At 37.5% G+C, this 14,611-nt stretch overlaps 1 protein-coding gene across 4 annotated transcripts in view; it reads right to left on the reverse strand.

Moving 5' to 3' along the window:
* IPO11 (importin 11) overlaps positions 1 to 14,611 on the reverse strand; it is a 193,646-nt gene that overhangs the window by 154,165 nt on the left and 24,870 nt on the right. For all 4 annotated transcript variants that reach the window (XM_040452231.1, XM_040452225.1, XM_040452244.1 and 1 more), the window contains exons 2-4: positions 13,841 to 13,984; positions 10,134 to 10,234; positions 1,457 to 1,529 (exon numbers count right to left, since the gene is read on the reverse strand). In XM_040452231.1, coding sequence (XP_040308165.1) covers positions 1,457 to 1,529; positions 10,134 to 10,234; positions 13,841 to 13,978 — 312 coding nt within the window. In that variant the 5' untranslated portion in view covers positions 13,979 to 13,984. The remainder of the gene's footprint in view (positions 1 to 1,456; positions 1,530 to 10,133; positions 10,235 to 13,840; positions 13,985 to 14,611) is intronic.

Consider the following 14,611-nt stretch of genomic DNA (forward strand, 5'->3'; position numbering starts at 1 on the left):
TTTCACTGAAAACTTCTTACTTAAGACAGTGGTTCACCAAGTATGGTCTATGAATCCCTTGAAGAGGGGAAGGGGGCTAAGACCCTTTCAGGGATCTGCAAGGTCTCTCTTTAATTTATCACTGTGATGCTAGATGTTCTTCATGTAACTTTTCCTAAAATAATACTTGGCAACAGAGTATAGGAAGCAGCAGATATGAAAATCTAGATGTTTTCTTTTAAATATCCAGACACTATGGAGATAAACAATAATGCAAAACAATGCCACTCTTCTCCTTAAATATGTATGTGTTGGCGGAAACAACTATGGTTCATTTTTTTAAATTCTATTTATGTTAACAAGTAATGGTTTTATTAATGTTAAAAAATTTGTTCAATTGATAACACAGTAAATATCAAAATATAATGTGCCGTTTTATTTTAGCAGAATAAAGAAGTTATAAGATCACAAAGTTTGAGAATCACTGACCTAAGAGTAGAAATGAACATCAAATATTATGTTTGTAAATAATGACATTTGTACAGATCAGTGTTTCCCAAATGCTGGCTGACAGAGCATATTAAGCAATGGTTTATCACAAACCCCTCCCAACCATCTCCTGCCCCAGGGAGAAATACTTCTTTAATCCCAACCTTCCCTCACCTCCTTCAAGGGACTACAAAGCAGAGAACTAAGATCACTGTAGAAGAGATTGAGATAAAACTGGATTAGATACATCACAAAATCCAGTGAGGCTAAATATTCAAATTAAAATAATTAAGTGTAATAAATAGTAACTTGTAAAAATTTAAGAATTTTTGAATCCATATGCAAAACATTCTTACACGCAAAATCTCACTGTAAAGGAAAGAAAGAAATGGAACTGAATAATCTATTACAGTATATAGGGAGAAGTGAAAATGTCATGGGTGTCGGGAATAGACAAGATATACTGTAGTTTAAAAAAAGGAGGAGAATGGGGTGCCTGGGTGGTCTGAGCATCCATCCAATTTCCCCTCAGGTCACGATCTTATGGGTTCAGGTTTGTGAGTTTAGACCCTGCACTGAGCTTGCTGCTGAGAGCACAGAGCCTGCTTCAGATCCTCTGTCCCTTGCTCTCTCTGCCCCTACCCTGCTCGCTCGCTCTCTCAAAAATGAATAAACATTCAAATAAAATTTTAAAAAGGAGGTAGAGAATAACAAATCATTAAAATTAATTTCTATGCAATAAGACTAGAAATATATAGAAACTTGCTTTCAATACTGTATTTCTTAAAATGACTTCTGAATTTTAAAACAGCCAAATATAACAAAAATTCTTGACAGCTAGAAATTAACCTCAAAATTTAAAACCCACAAATATTACGAATAGACATGATAAAATTGCATTTTTCCTGCCAAAAAACAAAATTAGTTTGGAAACGAAGTAGAAAGTAGGGGAACAGAAAGCATACTTAGCATTCATTTTCTCACTAACCTGGTTTACTGGTTCGTTGAAGTTGGTGATTAGCCCTGCACGCAACGTAGATTTCTCCTCCTCCGAGAGAGCACTGTAAAAAGATTAATTCATTATGCAAGAGGATGCTACCTAACAATAAAAAGCCTTTCAAAAAAGAGGCCACTCATTAGTTTTGGTAAATAAACAGAATTATTGCCATTACTTGTATATTGACACATCAAGTAATTCCTAAGTGTAAAGCTCCTTCACAAGTGAATACAAAGTACAAAATAGTAAGCAACAAGAAATAAGACAAATCCAGAATGACAAATGTGGTACTGTGACATCTGCTTTATTAATATAAAAACAGTTGCCTAAAAAAATTAAGTTTCTAAAAAAAAAAAAAAGTGTGTATGAATAAATATTAGCCTTCCACTGACTTCTTTTATAAAATCTGAGTGAGGTTATTCTATAGGGGAAGGGATCAGGAATCAGAGGATATTTGCAATTAAAGACTTATTAGAAATTAGCTAGTTTAGGGGGCCTTGGAGGCCCCCTGCTGTATCAGCGCAGAGCCTGATTAAGAGCCTCTGTCCACCTCTCTCTGCCCCTCCCACGCTGCACATGTTCTCTCTCTCAAAAATAAACATTAAAAAAAAAAAATCAACTAATTTATAATTTTTCATTTTACATCTCCAGGAAGGATAAAAACAATACTAACAATTCTGCCTGCAAATGAGTTAGTAAACTACAAGAGCAAAAGACCAGGATGGAGAATATTCACTAATAGAGTATACGCATTTTGATTTTTGAAATATATGAATGTTGGGGCGCCTGGGTGGCTCAGTCGGTTGAGCGTCCGACTTCAGCTCAGGTCATGATCTCACAGTCTGTGAGTTTGAGCCCCGCGTCGGGCTCTGTGCTGACAGCTCAGAGCCTGGAGCCTGTTTCAGATTCTGTGTCTCCCTCTCTCTTTGACCCTCCCCCGTTCATGCTCTGTCTCTCTCTGTCTCAAAATTAAATAAAACGTTAAAAAAAAATTAAAAAAAAAAAAAAGAAATATATGAATGTATTGTTTATTTAAAAATTACTTTTTAAAGCCCCCATATTAAGGTTTTCCATTATGGCCATGATAGAGCAGATGGTATCAGATGAATCATCCCAGTAAGATCAGCTATAAAAGTGCTACACAATTTTTTGTTTTTTAAGTGTTAAGGCATCTCTCTGTTGAGTAGAACTGTGTCCCTCCAAAAAGATATGTTCAAGCCTTAACCCCAAGTATCTCTGAATGTGACCTTATTTTAAAACTGGACACTTGCTGATGTAATCAAGTCAGAATGAGGTCATAACAAATTAGGGTGGGCCCTGATCCAATGACTGGTGGTGCCCTTTACAAGGAAAGGAAAACGTGGACAGACACGGAAGAAACACGTGAAAAGGCGGCCATGTGATGATGGAGGCAGAGACTGGGATTACAACTGCAAGCCAAAAACCCCTAACAATTGCAGACCACAAACAGAGACTAAAAAGAGACAAGGAAAGATTTTTCCCTAGGACCTTCAGAATAAGCAAAGCCTTGACAAGCATCTTCACCTTAGACTTCTAGCCTCCTGAACTGCGGGACAACACAATTCTGTTGTTGTAAGCTACCCAGTTTCTGGTGGTTAGTTATGGCAGACTGAAGAAACTAATGCAGCATTTAAAACAATGTAGGCAGCCATGACTTGAAGGATGACGGTCTAGAAAAAAGGGAGAGGAACTGTGCTGAGCCAGAACACTTCCCCTGGAGCTATCTGCCCATAAAAATCCAAAGCAGGAACTACACGACTAATGAACTAAGAGATTTCACTAGGTCTCAAGTGCTGAAAAGGCAAAAACTGACGCTCAGGGCGAACCAGTAAAGCAATACTTTGGTAAACACCCAAAGATTGCAGCTGAAACCCGAAGAAGGCTAAAAATCAGGATTAAGAGTAAACTAGAAAGATGGGGGGCCTGGGAGGCTCAGGTGGTTAAGGGTTTAACTTCGGCTCAGGTCATGATCTCGTGGTTCATTGATTTGAGCCCCGCATGGGGCTCTGTGTTGACAGCTCAGAGCCTGGAGCCTTCTTCAGATTCTGTGTCTCCCTCTCTCTCTCTCTCTGACCCTCCCCTGCTGGCTCTCAAAATAAATAAAAACATATAAAAAAAAATTAAAAAAAAAAAAGTAAACCAGAAAGAGACCACCCTCAACTAAGTCAAGGCTGAAGTCATATTCTATTTGCCTGCCTGGAAAAAATTAAAATTTTCTCTAAAGAAAAATAACAAAATTCCAAGCCTCTCCAATTTTCCCTCAACAATGCTTAGCATACAGTCAAAAACTGACTATGTATACTACAAACCAGGTAAAAGTTATTAAAATCAAAACACAAATAAAAATAGGAGACACAAGGGTGCCTGGGTGGCTCAGTCAGTTAAGCATCCAATTTGGCTCAGGTCATGATCTCACGATCCATGAGTTTGAGCCCTGTGTCGGACTCTGTGCTGACAGCTCAGAGTCTGGAGCCTGCTTCCGATTCTGTGTCTCCCTCTCTCTCTGCCCCTCCCATACTTGTGCTCTGTCTCTGTCTCTCTCAAAAAATAAATAAAATGTAAAAAAAAAAAAATTTTTTTTTTTTAAATAGGAGATACACAGGGCACATGGGTGGCTCAGTTAAGCATACAACTCTTGATCTCAGCTCAGGTCTTGACCTCAGGGTACTGAGTTCGGGTCCCACAGTGGGCGCCATGCCAAAACAAAAACAAAAAAAACAAGAAAAGAAAGAAAAAAGAAAAAACAAAAACACCACACACACAGGAAATACAGACATTGTAATTATCAAAATCACACTTTAAAAAAATTATGAATTTGTTGATCAAAATAGGTGAAAACTGTACTATTTCACCACAGAGCTGGAATTCATTTAAAAACAAAAAACAAAAATAGGGGTGCCTGGGAGGCTCAGTAGGTTAAGTGTGTAACTCAGTTTCAGCTTAGGTCATGATCTCAGTCTGTGGGTTTGAGGCCCAGAGCCTGCTTGGGATTTTCTCTCTCTCCCTCTGTCTCTGCCCCTCCCCTGCCCATGCTCTCTCTCTCTCTCTCAAAATAAATAAACTTCAAAAACAATGTTTTAAAAAATACCAAAGGAAAATCCTAGAATTGACTTTTTAAAAAATAGCAAAATAAAGGTAACAAACTTAAGGAGAAGTCAGCAGAAAATATACAGATTAAAATATAATGAGGAAAAATGGACTTCTAGAGGCACCTAACTGGCTCTGTTTGTAGAGCATGCAACTCTTCATCTCTGGGCCATAAGTTCAATCCCTACCATGGGCGCAGAGCTTACTTTAAAAAAAAAAAAAAAAAGAAGAAGAGAAGAAAAAAAACTAGATTTCTAGTTTCAAGGTGTTCACTGACAGATGTGCACCAAAAAACTGCTAAAGGCAATTCTTTGGCTGAAAACAAATGGATCCAGATGGAAGCCCAATACCACCGAAAGGAAGAACACTGGAAAGATAAATGTAAAGCACTACTGCTGCTGGCTTTTCAGGGAAAGATGGCAGAGTAGGAGAATCCTAAATCATCTTCCCACACATGCAACGAGATAACACCCACATTTGTGTAAATAATCCAGAAAACGGCCCCAAGAATGGCAGAACAGACTCTTCACAGCTAAATGTAGACAAGAGGCAATACCGAAGAGGGCAGGCTGGGCAGAGGCGCGGTCAAGAGCAAAAGAGACCTGCAGGACTGTCCTAAGGAGGGAAGGATGACCTAAGCACAGAGAAGGAAGAGGAGCAAACCCCCACACCAGGTACCCCAGGCATGAAGGACACACACAGGTACACAAAGGGAGGACCAATCCCTGTAACATGTGGCTTAAAAACCAAAGAGGCCGCATAATCAGTGAGGCTTACCCCTGGAACATTAAAAATCACTGGGCAAGCTCTGGGAAAGCTGGGAAGGTAGGAGTCCCTGCCCTTGAAGAGACAGCACAACAAACAGCAAGCAAAGAGGCAGCAGTCTGAAAAACATGGGAAAGAGATTTGTTTACTACTCTCAAAGCCTGTGCTGGAGTGGCAGGGAGCTTTGGGAGACCTCCAAAGACAAAGGAGCTATCAGGCACCATTTCCCTCCCCTACAGCCTAGAAATGCAGACAAATGATGGAACCAGTCAGCACCAACGCTCTTCACCTAGCCTGCTAACAGTGTGCCCCACTCCGGTATTCTCCTGAGGATCTGCCCCGTACAATACCTCGTTGGCTAGAGCCATACAAAGCAGTGCCACAAGCCGGGTAGTGTGCACACAGCCCCAAAATGAGCCAGAATACTCCAAAGGGACTCCCACCATTGAAAGAGAGAGGATGCAGAAACATCTATCACGCAAACGGATGTCAAAAGAAAGCCAAAGTAGCCAAGGTTATATGAGACATAATAAACTTTAAAACAAAAAGATGAACCAAGAGAAAAGAAGGACACCATACAATAATAATGGGAAAGGGGCACCTGGGTGGCTCAGGTCATGATGTCATGGTTCATGGACTCAAGCCCCACATCAGGCTCTGTGCTTATAGCTCAGAGCCTGGAGTCTGCCTTCCGATTCTGTGTCTCCCTCTCTCTCTGCCCCTCTGTCATTTGCACTCTGTCTCTCTGTCTCTCTCTCTCTCTCTCTCTAAAATAAACATTAAAAAGTTTTTTAAAAAATGGGAAAAATCAAACAAGAAGATATAATAATAGTAAATATTTATACACACAACATACAGGTACCCAAATACATAAAACAGTTAATAACAAACATAAAAGAACTAATCCATAATAACACAATAATAATAAAGGACTTTAATATCTCATTTACATCAATGGACAGATCATCTAAACAGAACATCAGCAAGGGAAAAATGGCTTTGAATGACACATTGGAAGAGAGGAATTTAACAGATACAGTCAGAACATTCCATCCTTAAACAGGAGAATACACATTCTTTACAAGTGCAAACAGAACATTCTGGAGAATAGATTACGCATTAGCCCTTAAAAAAACCCCTCAACAAATTAAGACTATAATCATTCCACACATATGACCACAATGATATGAAACTACAAGTCATTCACAAAAAAAATCTGGCAAGATCACAAATACATGGAGGTTAAATAACAAGCTACTAAACAATGAATGGGGCAACCAGGAAATAAAAAAATAAAAAAAATACAAGGAAACAAACGAAAACACAATGGTCCAAAATCTCTGGGATGCAGCAAAAGTGGTTCTAAGAGGGAAGTTAAGAGCAAAACAGCTCAATCACAAGAGCAGGGTGCATGCAACACACACAGGAGTTATCACTGAGGCACCACGTTGTGGTGAATGGGAAACTGCACTACAGGATCTCTTCTTCATTAAGCCACGACTTTCAAAATCAGGAGGGGTGGCTGACTTTTCCTAACACACAGGAACAGATACAGAGAGTCTGACAAAATGAGGACACAGAGGAATGTGTCCCAAATGAAAGAACAGGACAAAATCATAGCAAGAGAGCTAAGTGAAATGGAGGTTAAGTAATATGCCCGATAGGACAATTTAAAGTAATGATCATAGCTACTCACTGGACTTGACAAGAGAGAACGGCTTCAGTGGTCTTAACAAAGAGACAGAAAACAAAAAAGAAACAATCAGAGATGAACAACTCAATAACTTAAAGATTCACTGGATGCAGTAAATAGATTAGAGGAAGCAGAAGAATGGAGGACAGAGTATTGAAAAGTAAGTAATCAAGTTGAACAAAAGAAAAAAAATACGAAATGAAAATGGAGTAAGGGAATTTAGCAACACCATCAAGCTAATGAGCAGCAAATGTCAACAGTGATATGCCCCTGTGGAAGTGTAAATTAGTATGAACCCTTTGAAAACAAATTGATGGTATTTACTACAGCTGAACACACATTTGACTACACATGACCAAAAAATGCACTTATGTGCAATAAGATATACAGAAGAGTTTTCAGGAAGCATTACTATTAATAGACAAAAACTAGGAACAACCTTAACGCCCAACAGCAGCAGAACAAATAGATATGCTATGTTCCTAACATGGAATATTTTCCTTCTACATATGAGAAAACTTTTCAGGCAATTACATGGGTAAATCTCACAAATCTAAAAATGAATGAAAGACACACAAAACAACATAGCGTAAGATTTCCATTTGTGGAACTTCAGAAACAGGTAAGGTTAATGTATGGTTAAGAGATGTCAAATGTTGCTGGGGAGGGGTGCACAGGTGACCGCGAGGCAGGAGGAAGGCTTCTGGGCGCTACTAATGTTCCACCTACTTGCAAGTGCTAGTTACATGGATGTGGTCACATTATAAATATTAAAACTGTACCCTTCATTTGTGCACTTTCTCAGTTATGTTGTATATTGTACTTCAATAACAGTCTCTATTAGCCTTAACTATGACCAGGTGAGTAAACAAATGAGCAAACAAGATTAAGATAAACGTTCAGGTGAAAAAGAGTCAAAGCCTAATGCAAGTCTAGGCTTTCCCATGAGAAATGATCTCTTCAATCCTTTTATGATTGTGTTGTACTTCCAACTTAGATATTAACCTGGAGAAAACTCATGTCTTTAGCAATTCTCCACTAATGGTTAACACTGCACCTTTAATTTCATGCACACGCTATCATTAGATGAATTCAGATTAGTTTCCAAGCACAAACTGCACAGTATCTAATTAATTAGGACCCAGTTAAAGTTGAATTATATACAGTAATGATCTGTAAGTTCAAATTGATGCTCATTCCGTGAAAATAGCAGTAGGGGCAGGAACTATACAAGATGAAACTTAGATAAGAACACACACAAGCAGATGTTTTAAGTGTGTTAAATTTATTTTTTTTTTAATTTTTTTTTTATTATTATTTATTTTTGAAGGAGAGAGAGAGAGACAGAGCACGAGCAGGGGAGGAGCAGAGAGAGGGGGAGACACAGAACCCGAAGCAGGCTCCAGGCTCTAAGCTGTCAGCACAGAGCCTGATGCGGGGCTTGAACTCATGAACTGTGAGATCATGCCCTGAGCCGAAGTCGGACGCTTAACCGGCTGAGCCACCCAGGTGCCCCTAAGTGTGTTACATTTAAATGAGTTCTATAACTGAGTGTTGCTCCCTTGCTGCGTTTCTGAGTACATTCTTACCATCCTTGCTCCCTCCCCACATTCATCTCCGTTCCAGGGTATATCTCAATATATACTAAAAGAAAAAGCTTCGGATTTAACTACCTAATACCATATATCCCCTTTAACTTTTCATATTTAAACTAAATTGCCATTTTTAATTCTTTATGTGAATGTATGATCTGAAATATTGAATCTACCTTTAATTCTACCTTCCAAAATTGTCATTGGGAACCATATTCTTCATATTAACTGGTAAAACAGAATGAATTTTCAGAGCTATCTAAAATTTAATTGGACAGAGAAATAGAAAGGTGTGCAGTGCTGCAATGGTTCCAGTAAATCAATAATACACAATTCCTCATCACTACCTCATTTCTCTCAAAATTATGAATTCTAAAGTAAGAGAAATGTTTATTTTATATTACAGTATCCTTAGTGCAGCCTTACAATACTCTAGTTGTTTTGGAGTGCCTGGGTGCCTCAGTCGGTTAAGTGTCTGACTTCGGCTCAGGTTATGATCTCATGGCTCATGAGTTTGAGCCCAGCATCGGGCTCTAGGCTGACAGCTCAGAGCCTGGAGCCTGCTTCAGATTCTGTGTCTCCCTATCTCTCTGTCCCTCCCCTGCTCATGCTCTCCCTTTCTCTCTCAAAAATAAATAAACATCAAAAAAAATTTCTTTAAATATTCTAATTGCTTCTAATACTATTCAAGAGCATATTCTATATGCACCTTGAAGTACTCTGACAAGTTTATTTTTTTAAGGACTTATGAATATAAAGAACATAAAGAGCTATAGTGCCATCTACTGGGGAACAAAGACTAAGTTACTTCTTTAGCAAAGTTCACTATATTTTATCAAATGAATTCAAGGGCCATGTCTATATTTAATTTCCATCTATTACATAACATGTAATTAACTATCAAGAGATATCTGTTCACTTAACCATCTATAGAGCAGTTACAACTCAATCTGAGGGGATGACAAATGGCTACTACCCTATTCCCACCACAAAGGCAATTATGCAGAAGACTTGGAAGGTAAAATGACCTGGGATTTCCTTCTCAGTAACTTTTTTTCAAAATCCTAACCTCATACTTCTCTTAAAAAAAAAAAAAAAAAAAAAGCAAAAAAAAAAAAAAACTTTGCAACCTAATTCATTCACTTAGCATTTTTGTGCCCATAAAATTAGATACCCTCAAAAGCAAAAGACAGCAAGAAATCCACAGCCTTCCTCTTAAATAAAAATAACTCGGGGAAAAAAGCAGTAATAGGAATACTGACATATAGAACCCTTTACTTCTTCAGTAGTTAACACATTTTTCTTTTAAATATCAAATGCTTTAAGAAAGTGAATGTCATCCTATACAGGGACCATGCTGACCTTCCTTAAACTGTTCTAACTTAATGTGTGTGCTGAAGCAAGCACAAATGCATTCTTCCACATAAAGAATAAAGATTAAGAGGAGCATCTGCATGCCCCCCCGAATTTGGAAAGGATTACATGGGCCAGGGAGAGTGACAGAACTTACTGAGGTGCTACACGTCTCCAATAACGATCAATTCCATTCTTAAAATATAGCACAGCAAGCCACCTTACATTTATATCCAGAGTGTGGTTTGTAAAAATATTCTGTAGAAAAAACAAAAAACAAAGCATTAAAATGAACATGTCATAAGTTAAAGTTTAATTACTTTACCCATAGTGAAATATGGATAACACTTTAAATGTTTCACTTAAGTGTTATTGCTACAGAGAACATGTTTTCTAAATCTCTATGAGCTCCAGAGTTCATGTAAGAAAGCACACGTGGTAGAAGTATGTTCATTTTTAAGCTGAGTAATAAATATTTGGGATCCATTTAACTAGTCTACTTTTAGATGTCTGAAAATTTTCCTAATAAAAAATTAAACTCAGAAAAAAAGAAACCTAATTATACATCACAACCTACACACAAAACACTGAAATAAATATCTTTTCAATTAAAAAAAAAAAGTAGACCCACCAAAGCATACATTCAAAGATTCTAAGGAGTCAAAGCCCCTGCATTATCAGCACATGCTATGAAAGGAGTTATTTCTAAGTATTCTCTTATCAAAATAATCAAGCTTACAAATAAATGTGACAGAACATTAATTCAAGTACAGACAGTCCTTGCTTTGCAGAGCTGCAGGAGATCATAAAAATGACCGTGCAAATCATGCAACAAGGTCTTAATGATCAAGGAGAAAATTGTAACTGTTCTGTGACCTGTATACATTTTTACCAAAAAAATTACTAAAATTAACAAAAATTCATAACTAACACTTGTATACGGAAATAAAAATACAACAAATGTTAACACTAATTTAAGACATCACAAACACAAAATTAAAGTGTTTTATTTCTTTTTTTTTAATGTTTATTTATTTTTGAGAGAGAGATGGAGAAAGAGCAAGCAGGGGAGGGGCAGACAGAGAGTGAGACAGAGAATCGAAAGCAGGCCCCCACTACTGTCAGCACAGAGCCCGATGCACGGCTTGAACTCAAACCATGAAGAGTGTGACCTGAGCCGAATGCTCAGGATGCTCAACCGACTGAGCCACCCAGGTGCCCCTAAAGTGTTTTGTTTCTTTATAAAAAAACTTATCTAGGTTAGTGGTTACACAGGGAAAGTGAGGAGTATCTTAACTGACTGAAATTGCACTACACTTCAGACCAAAAACTACTCAAATTCCCAAAGTTAAACTCCTAAACACAACCTTGTGTGGGAAAACCTCAAAACCAAAAGCAATGATGTGGACATATGTTCTTTACTACAGAAAAACATCACATGTAAACTATAAAAAACAGGTATGTTTTTAGAAATATCCCATTTTTAGAAAACCACGTACATACCAGAAATAAAAAAAAAATTTACAAAGAGAGTTGTGTAATGTCCATTTATTCCTTAATACCCCTGACAACTAAGACAGAGACCCTCTTTTGGGTCTCCTTTGCAAAAGAAAGAATGGACTTCTCCACCACATTAATCACATTCGATTTTAACACTTTACATGTCTGCCTTCCACAAAAGACAGAGTCATAAATACCTGAGGAGCAAATGAACAAATGGATGGAAATAATGTGGAAAGTTGGTAGCTATCTGCCTGTCTCGCCTAAACTTTGCGAACCAAGAAAAGTCAAGCTGCAGGTGTCAATCCAAGTAGAAATATTCCTGAAGTACTTTGAAGAACAAGACAGGAACACAAGTCTGAAGATCAGGAATGCAAATTTTCCACCTCCAAACTAGAAAGAACAGCTAAGGCAACAAGAGATTAAAAGTACCAAGACAGTGAGTTCAGGGAAAAGTAAAAAATTCCTGCCTGTAACTTAATTTCTCCATCTGTTATAGTCTATCCCATGTAAAAGAAATTTTACTATCCCTCTAAGAAGAAAAGTAGAGCTAGTAAATATAACAACAAAAGGCTTAGGCACTTAAAAGTAACAATTCATAACTGTACAAAAAGCAAACAGTTAATCAGCAAGCTACTGTTTTTTTTAAGGTCTAGGAGTAACCCAAATAAGAAATACCACAAGTGTTTTATATTTTGGCCTGAAAAAACATAAGGCTAATTATCCAGTATATTCATTTAAATAAACATATGAAGAATAAAGATACTCAGAAATATTCTGTACCCAAATTTTACAAACGTGACAGTAGGGTTATCCAAAAAAGGATAGAATATTATCTTTAGTATCTTTAAAAAGCAATCTGTTTTTATTTTTTAATCAATGTTTTTTACCTTTTTTCCACTGGGCCAAACACCCAACTTTCACTTATATTCAGAATATCAAGTATGATTCTAGGTATGACTAGTATCTTCCTAAGTTTAACAAGTAACTCAAGCATTTTCGCCATGAAATCAAGAATATGTATGTCAACCTTCATAATCTTCTATTTTTATAAGATATAGTAAATAAGGGGTGCTTGGGTGGCTCAGCCCGTTGAGTATCCGACTCTTGATGCTGGGCTCAGGTCATGATTCCAGACTCATGGGATCAAGCCCCATGTCTGGCTCTACACTGAGCATGGAGCCTGCTTAAGATTCTCCTTCCATTCCTTTTTCCTTTCCTTTCCTTTTCCTTTTCTTCCTTCTTTTCTTCCCTTCCCTTTTCTTGTCCTTTTCTTCCTTCTTTCCTTTCTTGGTTCTCTCTCTCTCTCTCTTTCCCCCACCCACTCCACCTTTCTCCCCACCCTACCTGTTCATGCTCTCAAAAAAAAAAAAAAAAAAAGATATGGTGAAGAGTTTATTCGGCATTTGCAACCAAGTCTCAAAACTGGATCAAATTGTGATCCAACTGGCAGCCTTACTGCCCTTGCCAAATGCAAAAAACACTCATCAGAGTTGCGAAATTTTCATAAGAAGGAAAAGAATAAAGAAGACTGTCAATACAAAAAAGACATTCTTTTATTCTGGCATTCAGAAAATAATTTTTATAAACCAAAGCTTTGATACTCCTAGAAAAGTTTAGTTAAAGCATATATTGCTAATTATTAGACTATTTTCCATAACACCCATAAGATCAAATGTGTCATGAAAATGAAATTTTTAGATGGGGAAAAGAAAACCATGTTTTAAAGCAATGCAGTGAGTAAGGGCCCCCGGGTGGCTCAGCCAGTAGAGCATCCTACTCTTGATCTTGGTTCAGGTCATGATCTCACAGTCCCTGAGATCAAGCCCCACAGCCAGCTCTGCACTGACAGCATGGAGCCTGCTTGGGATTCTCTCTCTCCCTCTCTCTCACTCTCTGCCCCTCCCCCAAGCTTTCTGTCAAAATAAATAAATAAGCAATAAAAAAAATAATAATAAAGCAACACACTGAGCAAAGGGAGATCAGACTTATGCTGCAGTAGAGAGATTGAACAACTGTGACAACATAAATTAACTGGGGCAAGAATAAAGACAAAACATGAAAGTGTACTGTCTACAGTCCTGAAGTCAGCATTAACATGCTAAAACAGAGTATCAGCAGTATCCTGCCTTCTGAGCAGACATTACCAATACCCTGTTCAGTTATCTATTCAACAATCAACAAACATTTCAACACTCTCAAGTGCCATGCCCTGAATTAATAAATGGCAGTGGCAATGACAGGCAAACATCTGGATCAGTTTCACTAAAGTAAACCACCAGTACAAGTAGATTCTGAGAACAATTAAATGAATGGTGTCTCGTTTTATTAAAAATAGTAATCAACTATTTTACAACAACTTACCAATAACACTGAATAGAAACCTGGCTGTGTCTCCCACTGTTTCAATTGCTCCTCTGCTGGTTTTAATACAGCAGTATCCTGACTGGTGGCCTGTGTTAAGACCTGAAGAACAACAGTGCTGGCACTATTGAGATCCATGGACACCTGGTAAAGATAAGTTAACATATGTGAATCAACATTATACACAAAAAATCAACAGTAACATAAGTGGAGAAAAAGGTTCAATGATCTGAATTATTCCTGCACTTCATTCACCTACCCTCGCGTGTTTCTGCTGGATTTCTAACTTAGACTTTTGGTAATTCAACTAACTTCTGCTTAAATCAACTTATTTCTGATGGAAACTGTCTTCAATGTCCCATTAGTAGAAGGTAATAGTAAACTGCAAATAAGAAATCCACCCACAAAAACCAAAGAACTAAATTCTGATTAAATATCACGGTCTGCCTAAGGCTAAGTATAATACCTTCCTAGTTTTTAAAAGAAGAATATTAAGTGTTATAAGAATTTACCACTTTATCCCTACTAAGACCAAAGGAAGAAAAAGGAAAAAGAAATTTATTCTTTGACTTATTGCTAAGTACCTCATAACATCATCGTATACTCCATCAATAACACGTGTTCAAAGTATTTTCTAAAATTTAAAAGACAAAGGTATATTCAAGAAATACTGTGGGGAAAAAATGAACTAAATCAATAAACAAAAAATATAATATAAAAATATAAACCTTAAGGACTGGATCATCTAATCCTATACCAAATATCTTAAGC

The sequence above is a fragment of the Herpailurus yagouaroundi genome, unplaced genomic scaffold, assembly GCF_014898765.1.
Source record: "Herpailurus yagouaroundi ecotype Mexico unplaced genomic scaffold, PumYag 29, whole genome shotgun sequence".
Lineage (NCBI taxonomy): Eukaryota > Metazoa > Chordata > Mammalia > Carnivora > Felidae > Herpailurus > Herpailurus yagouaroundi.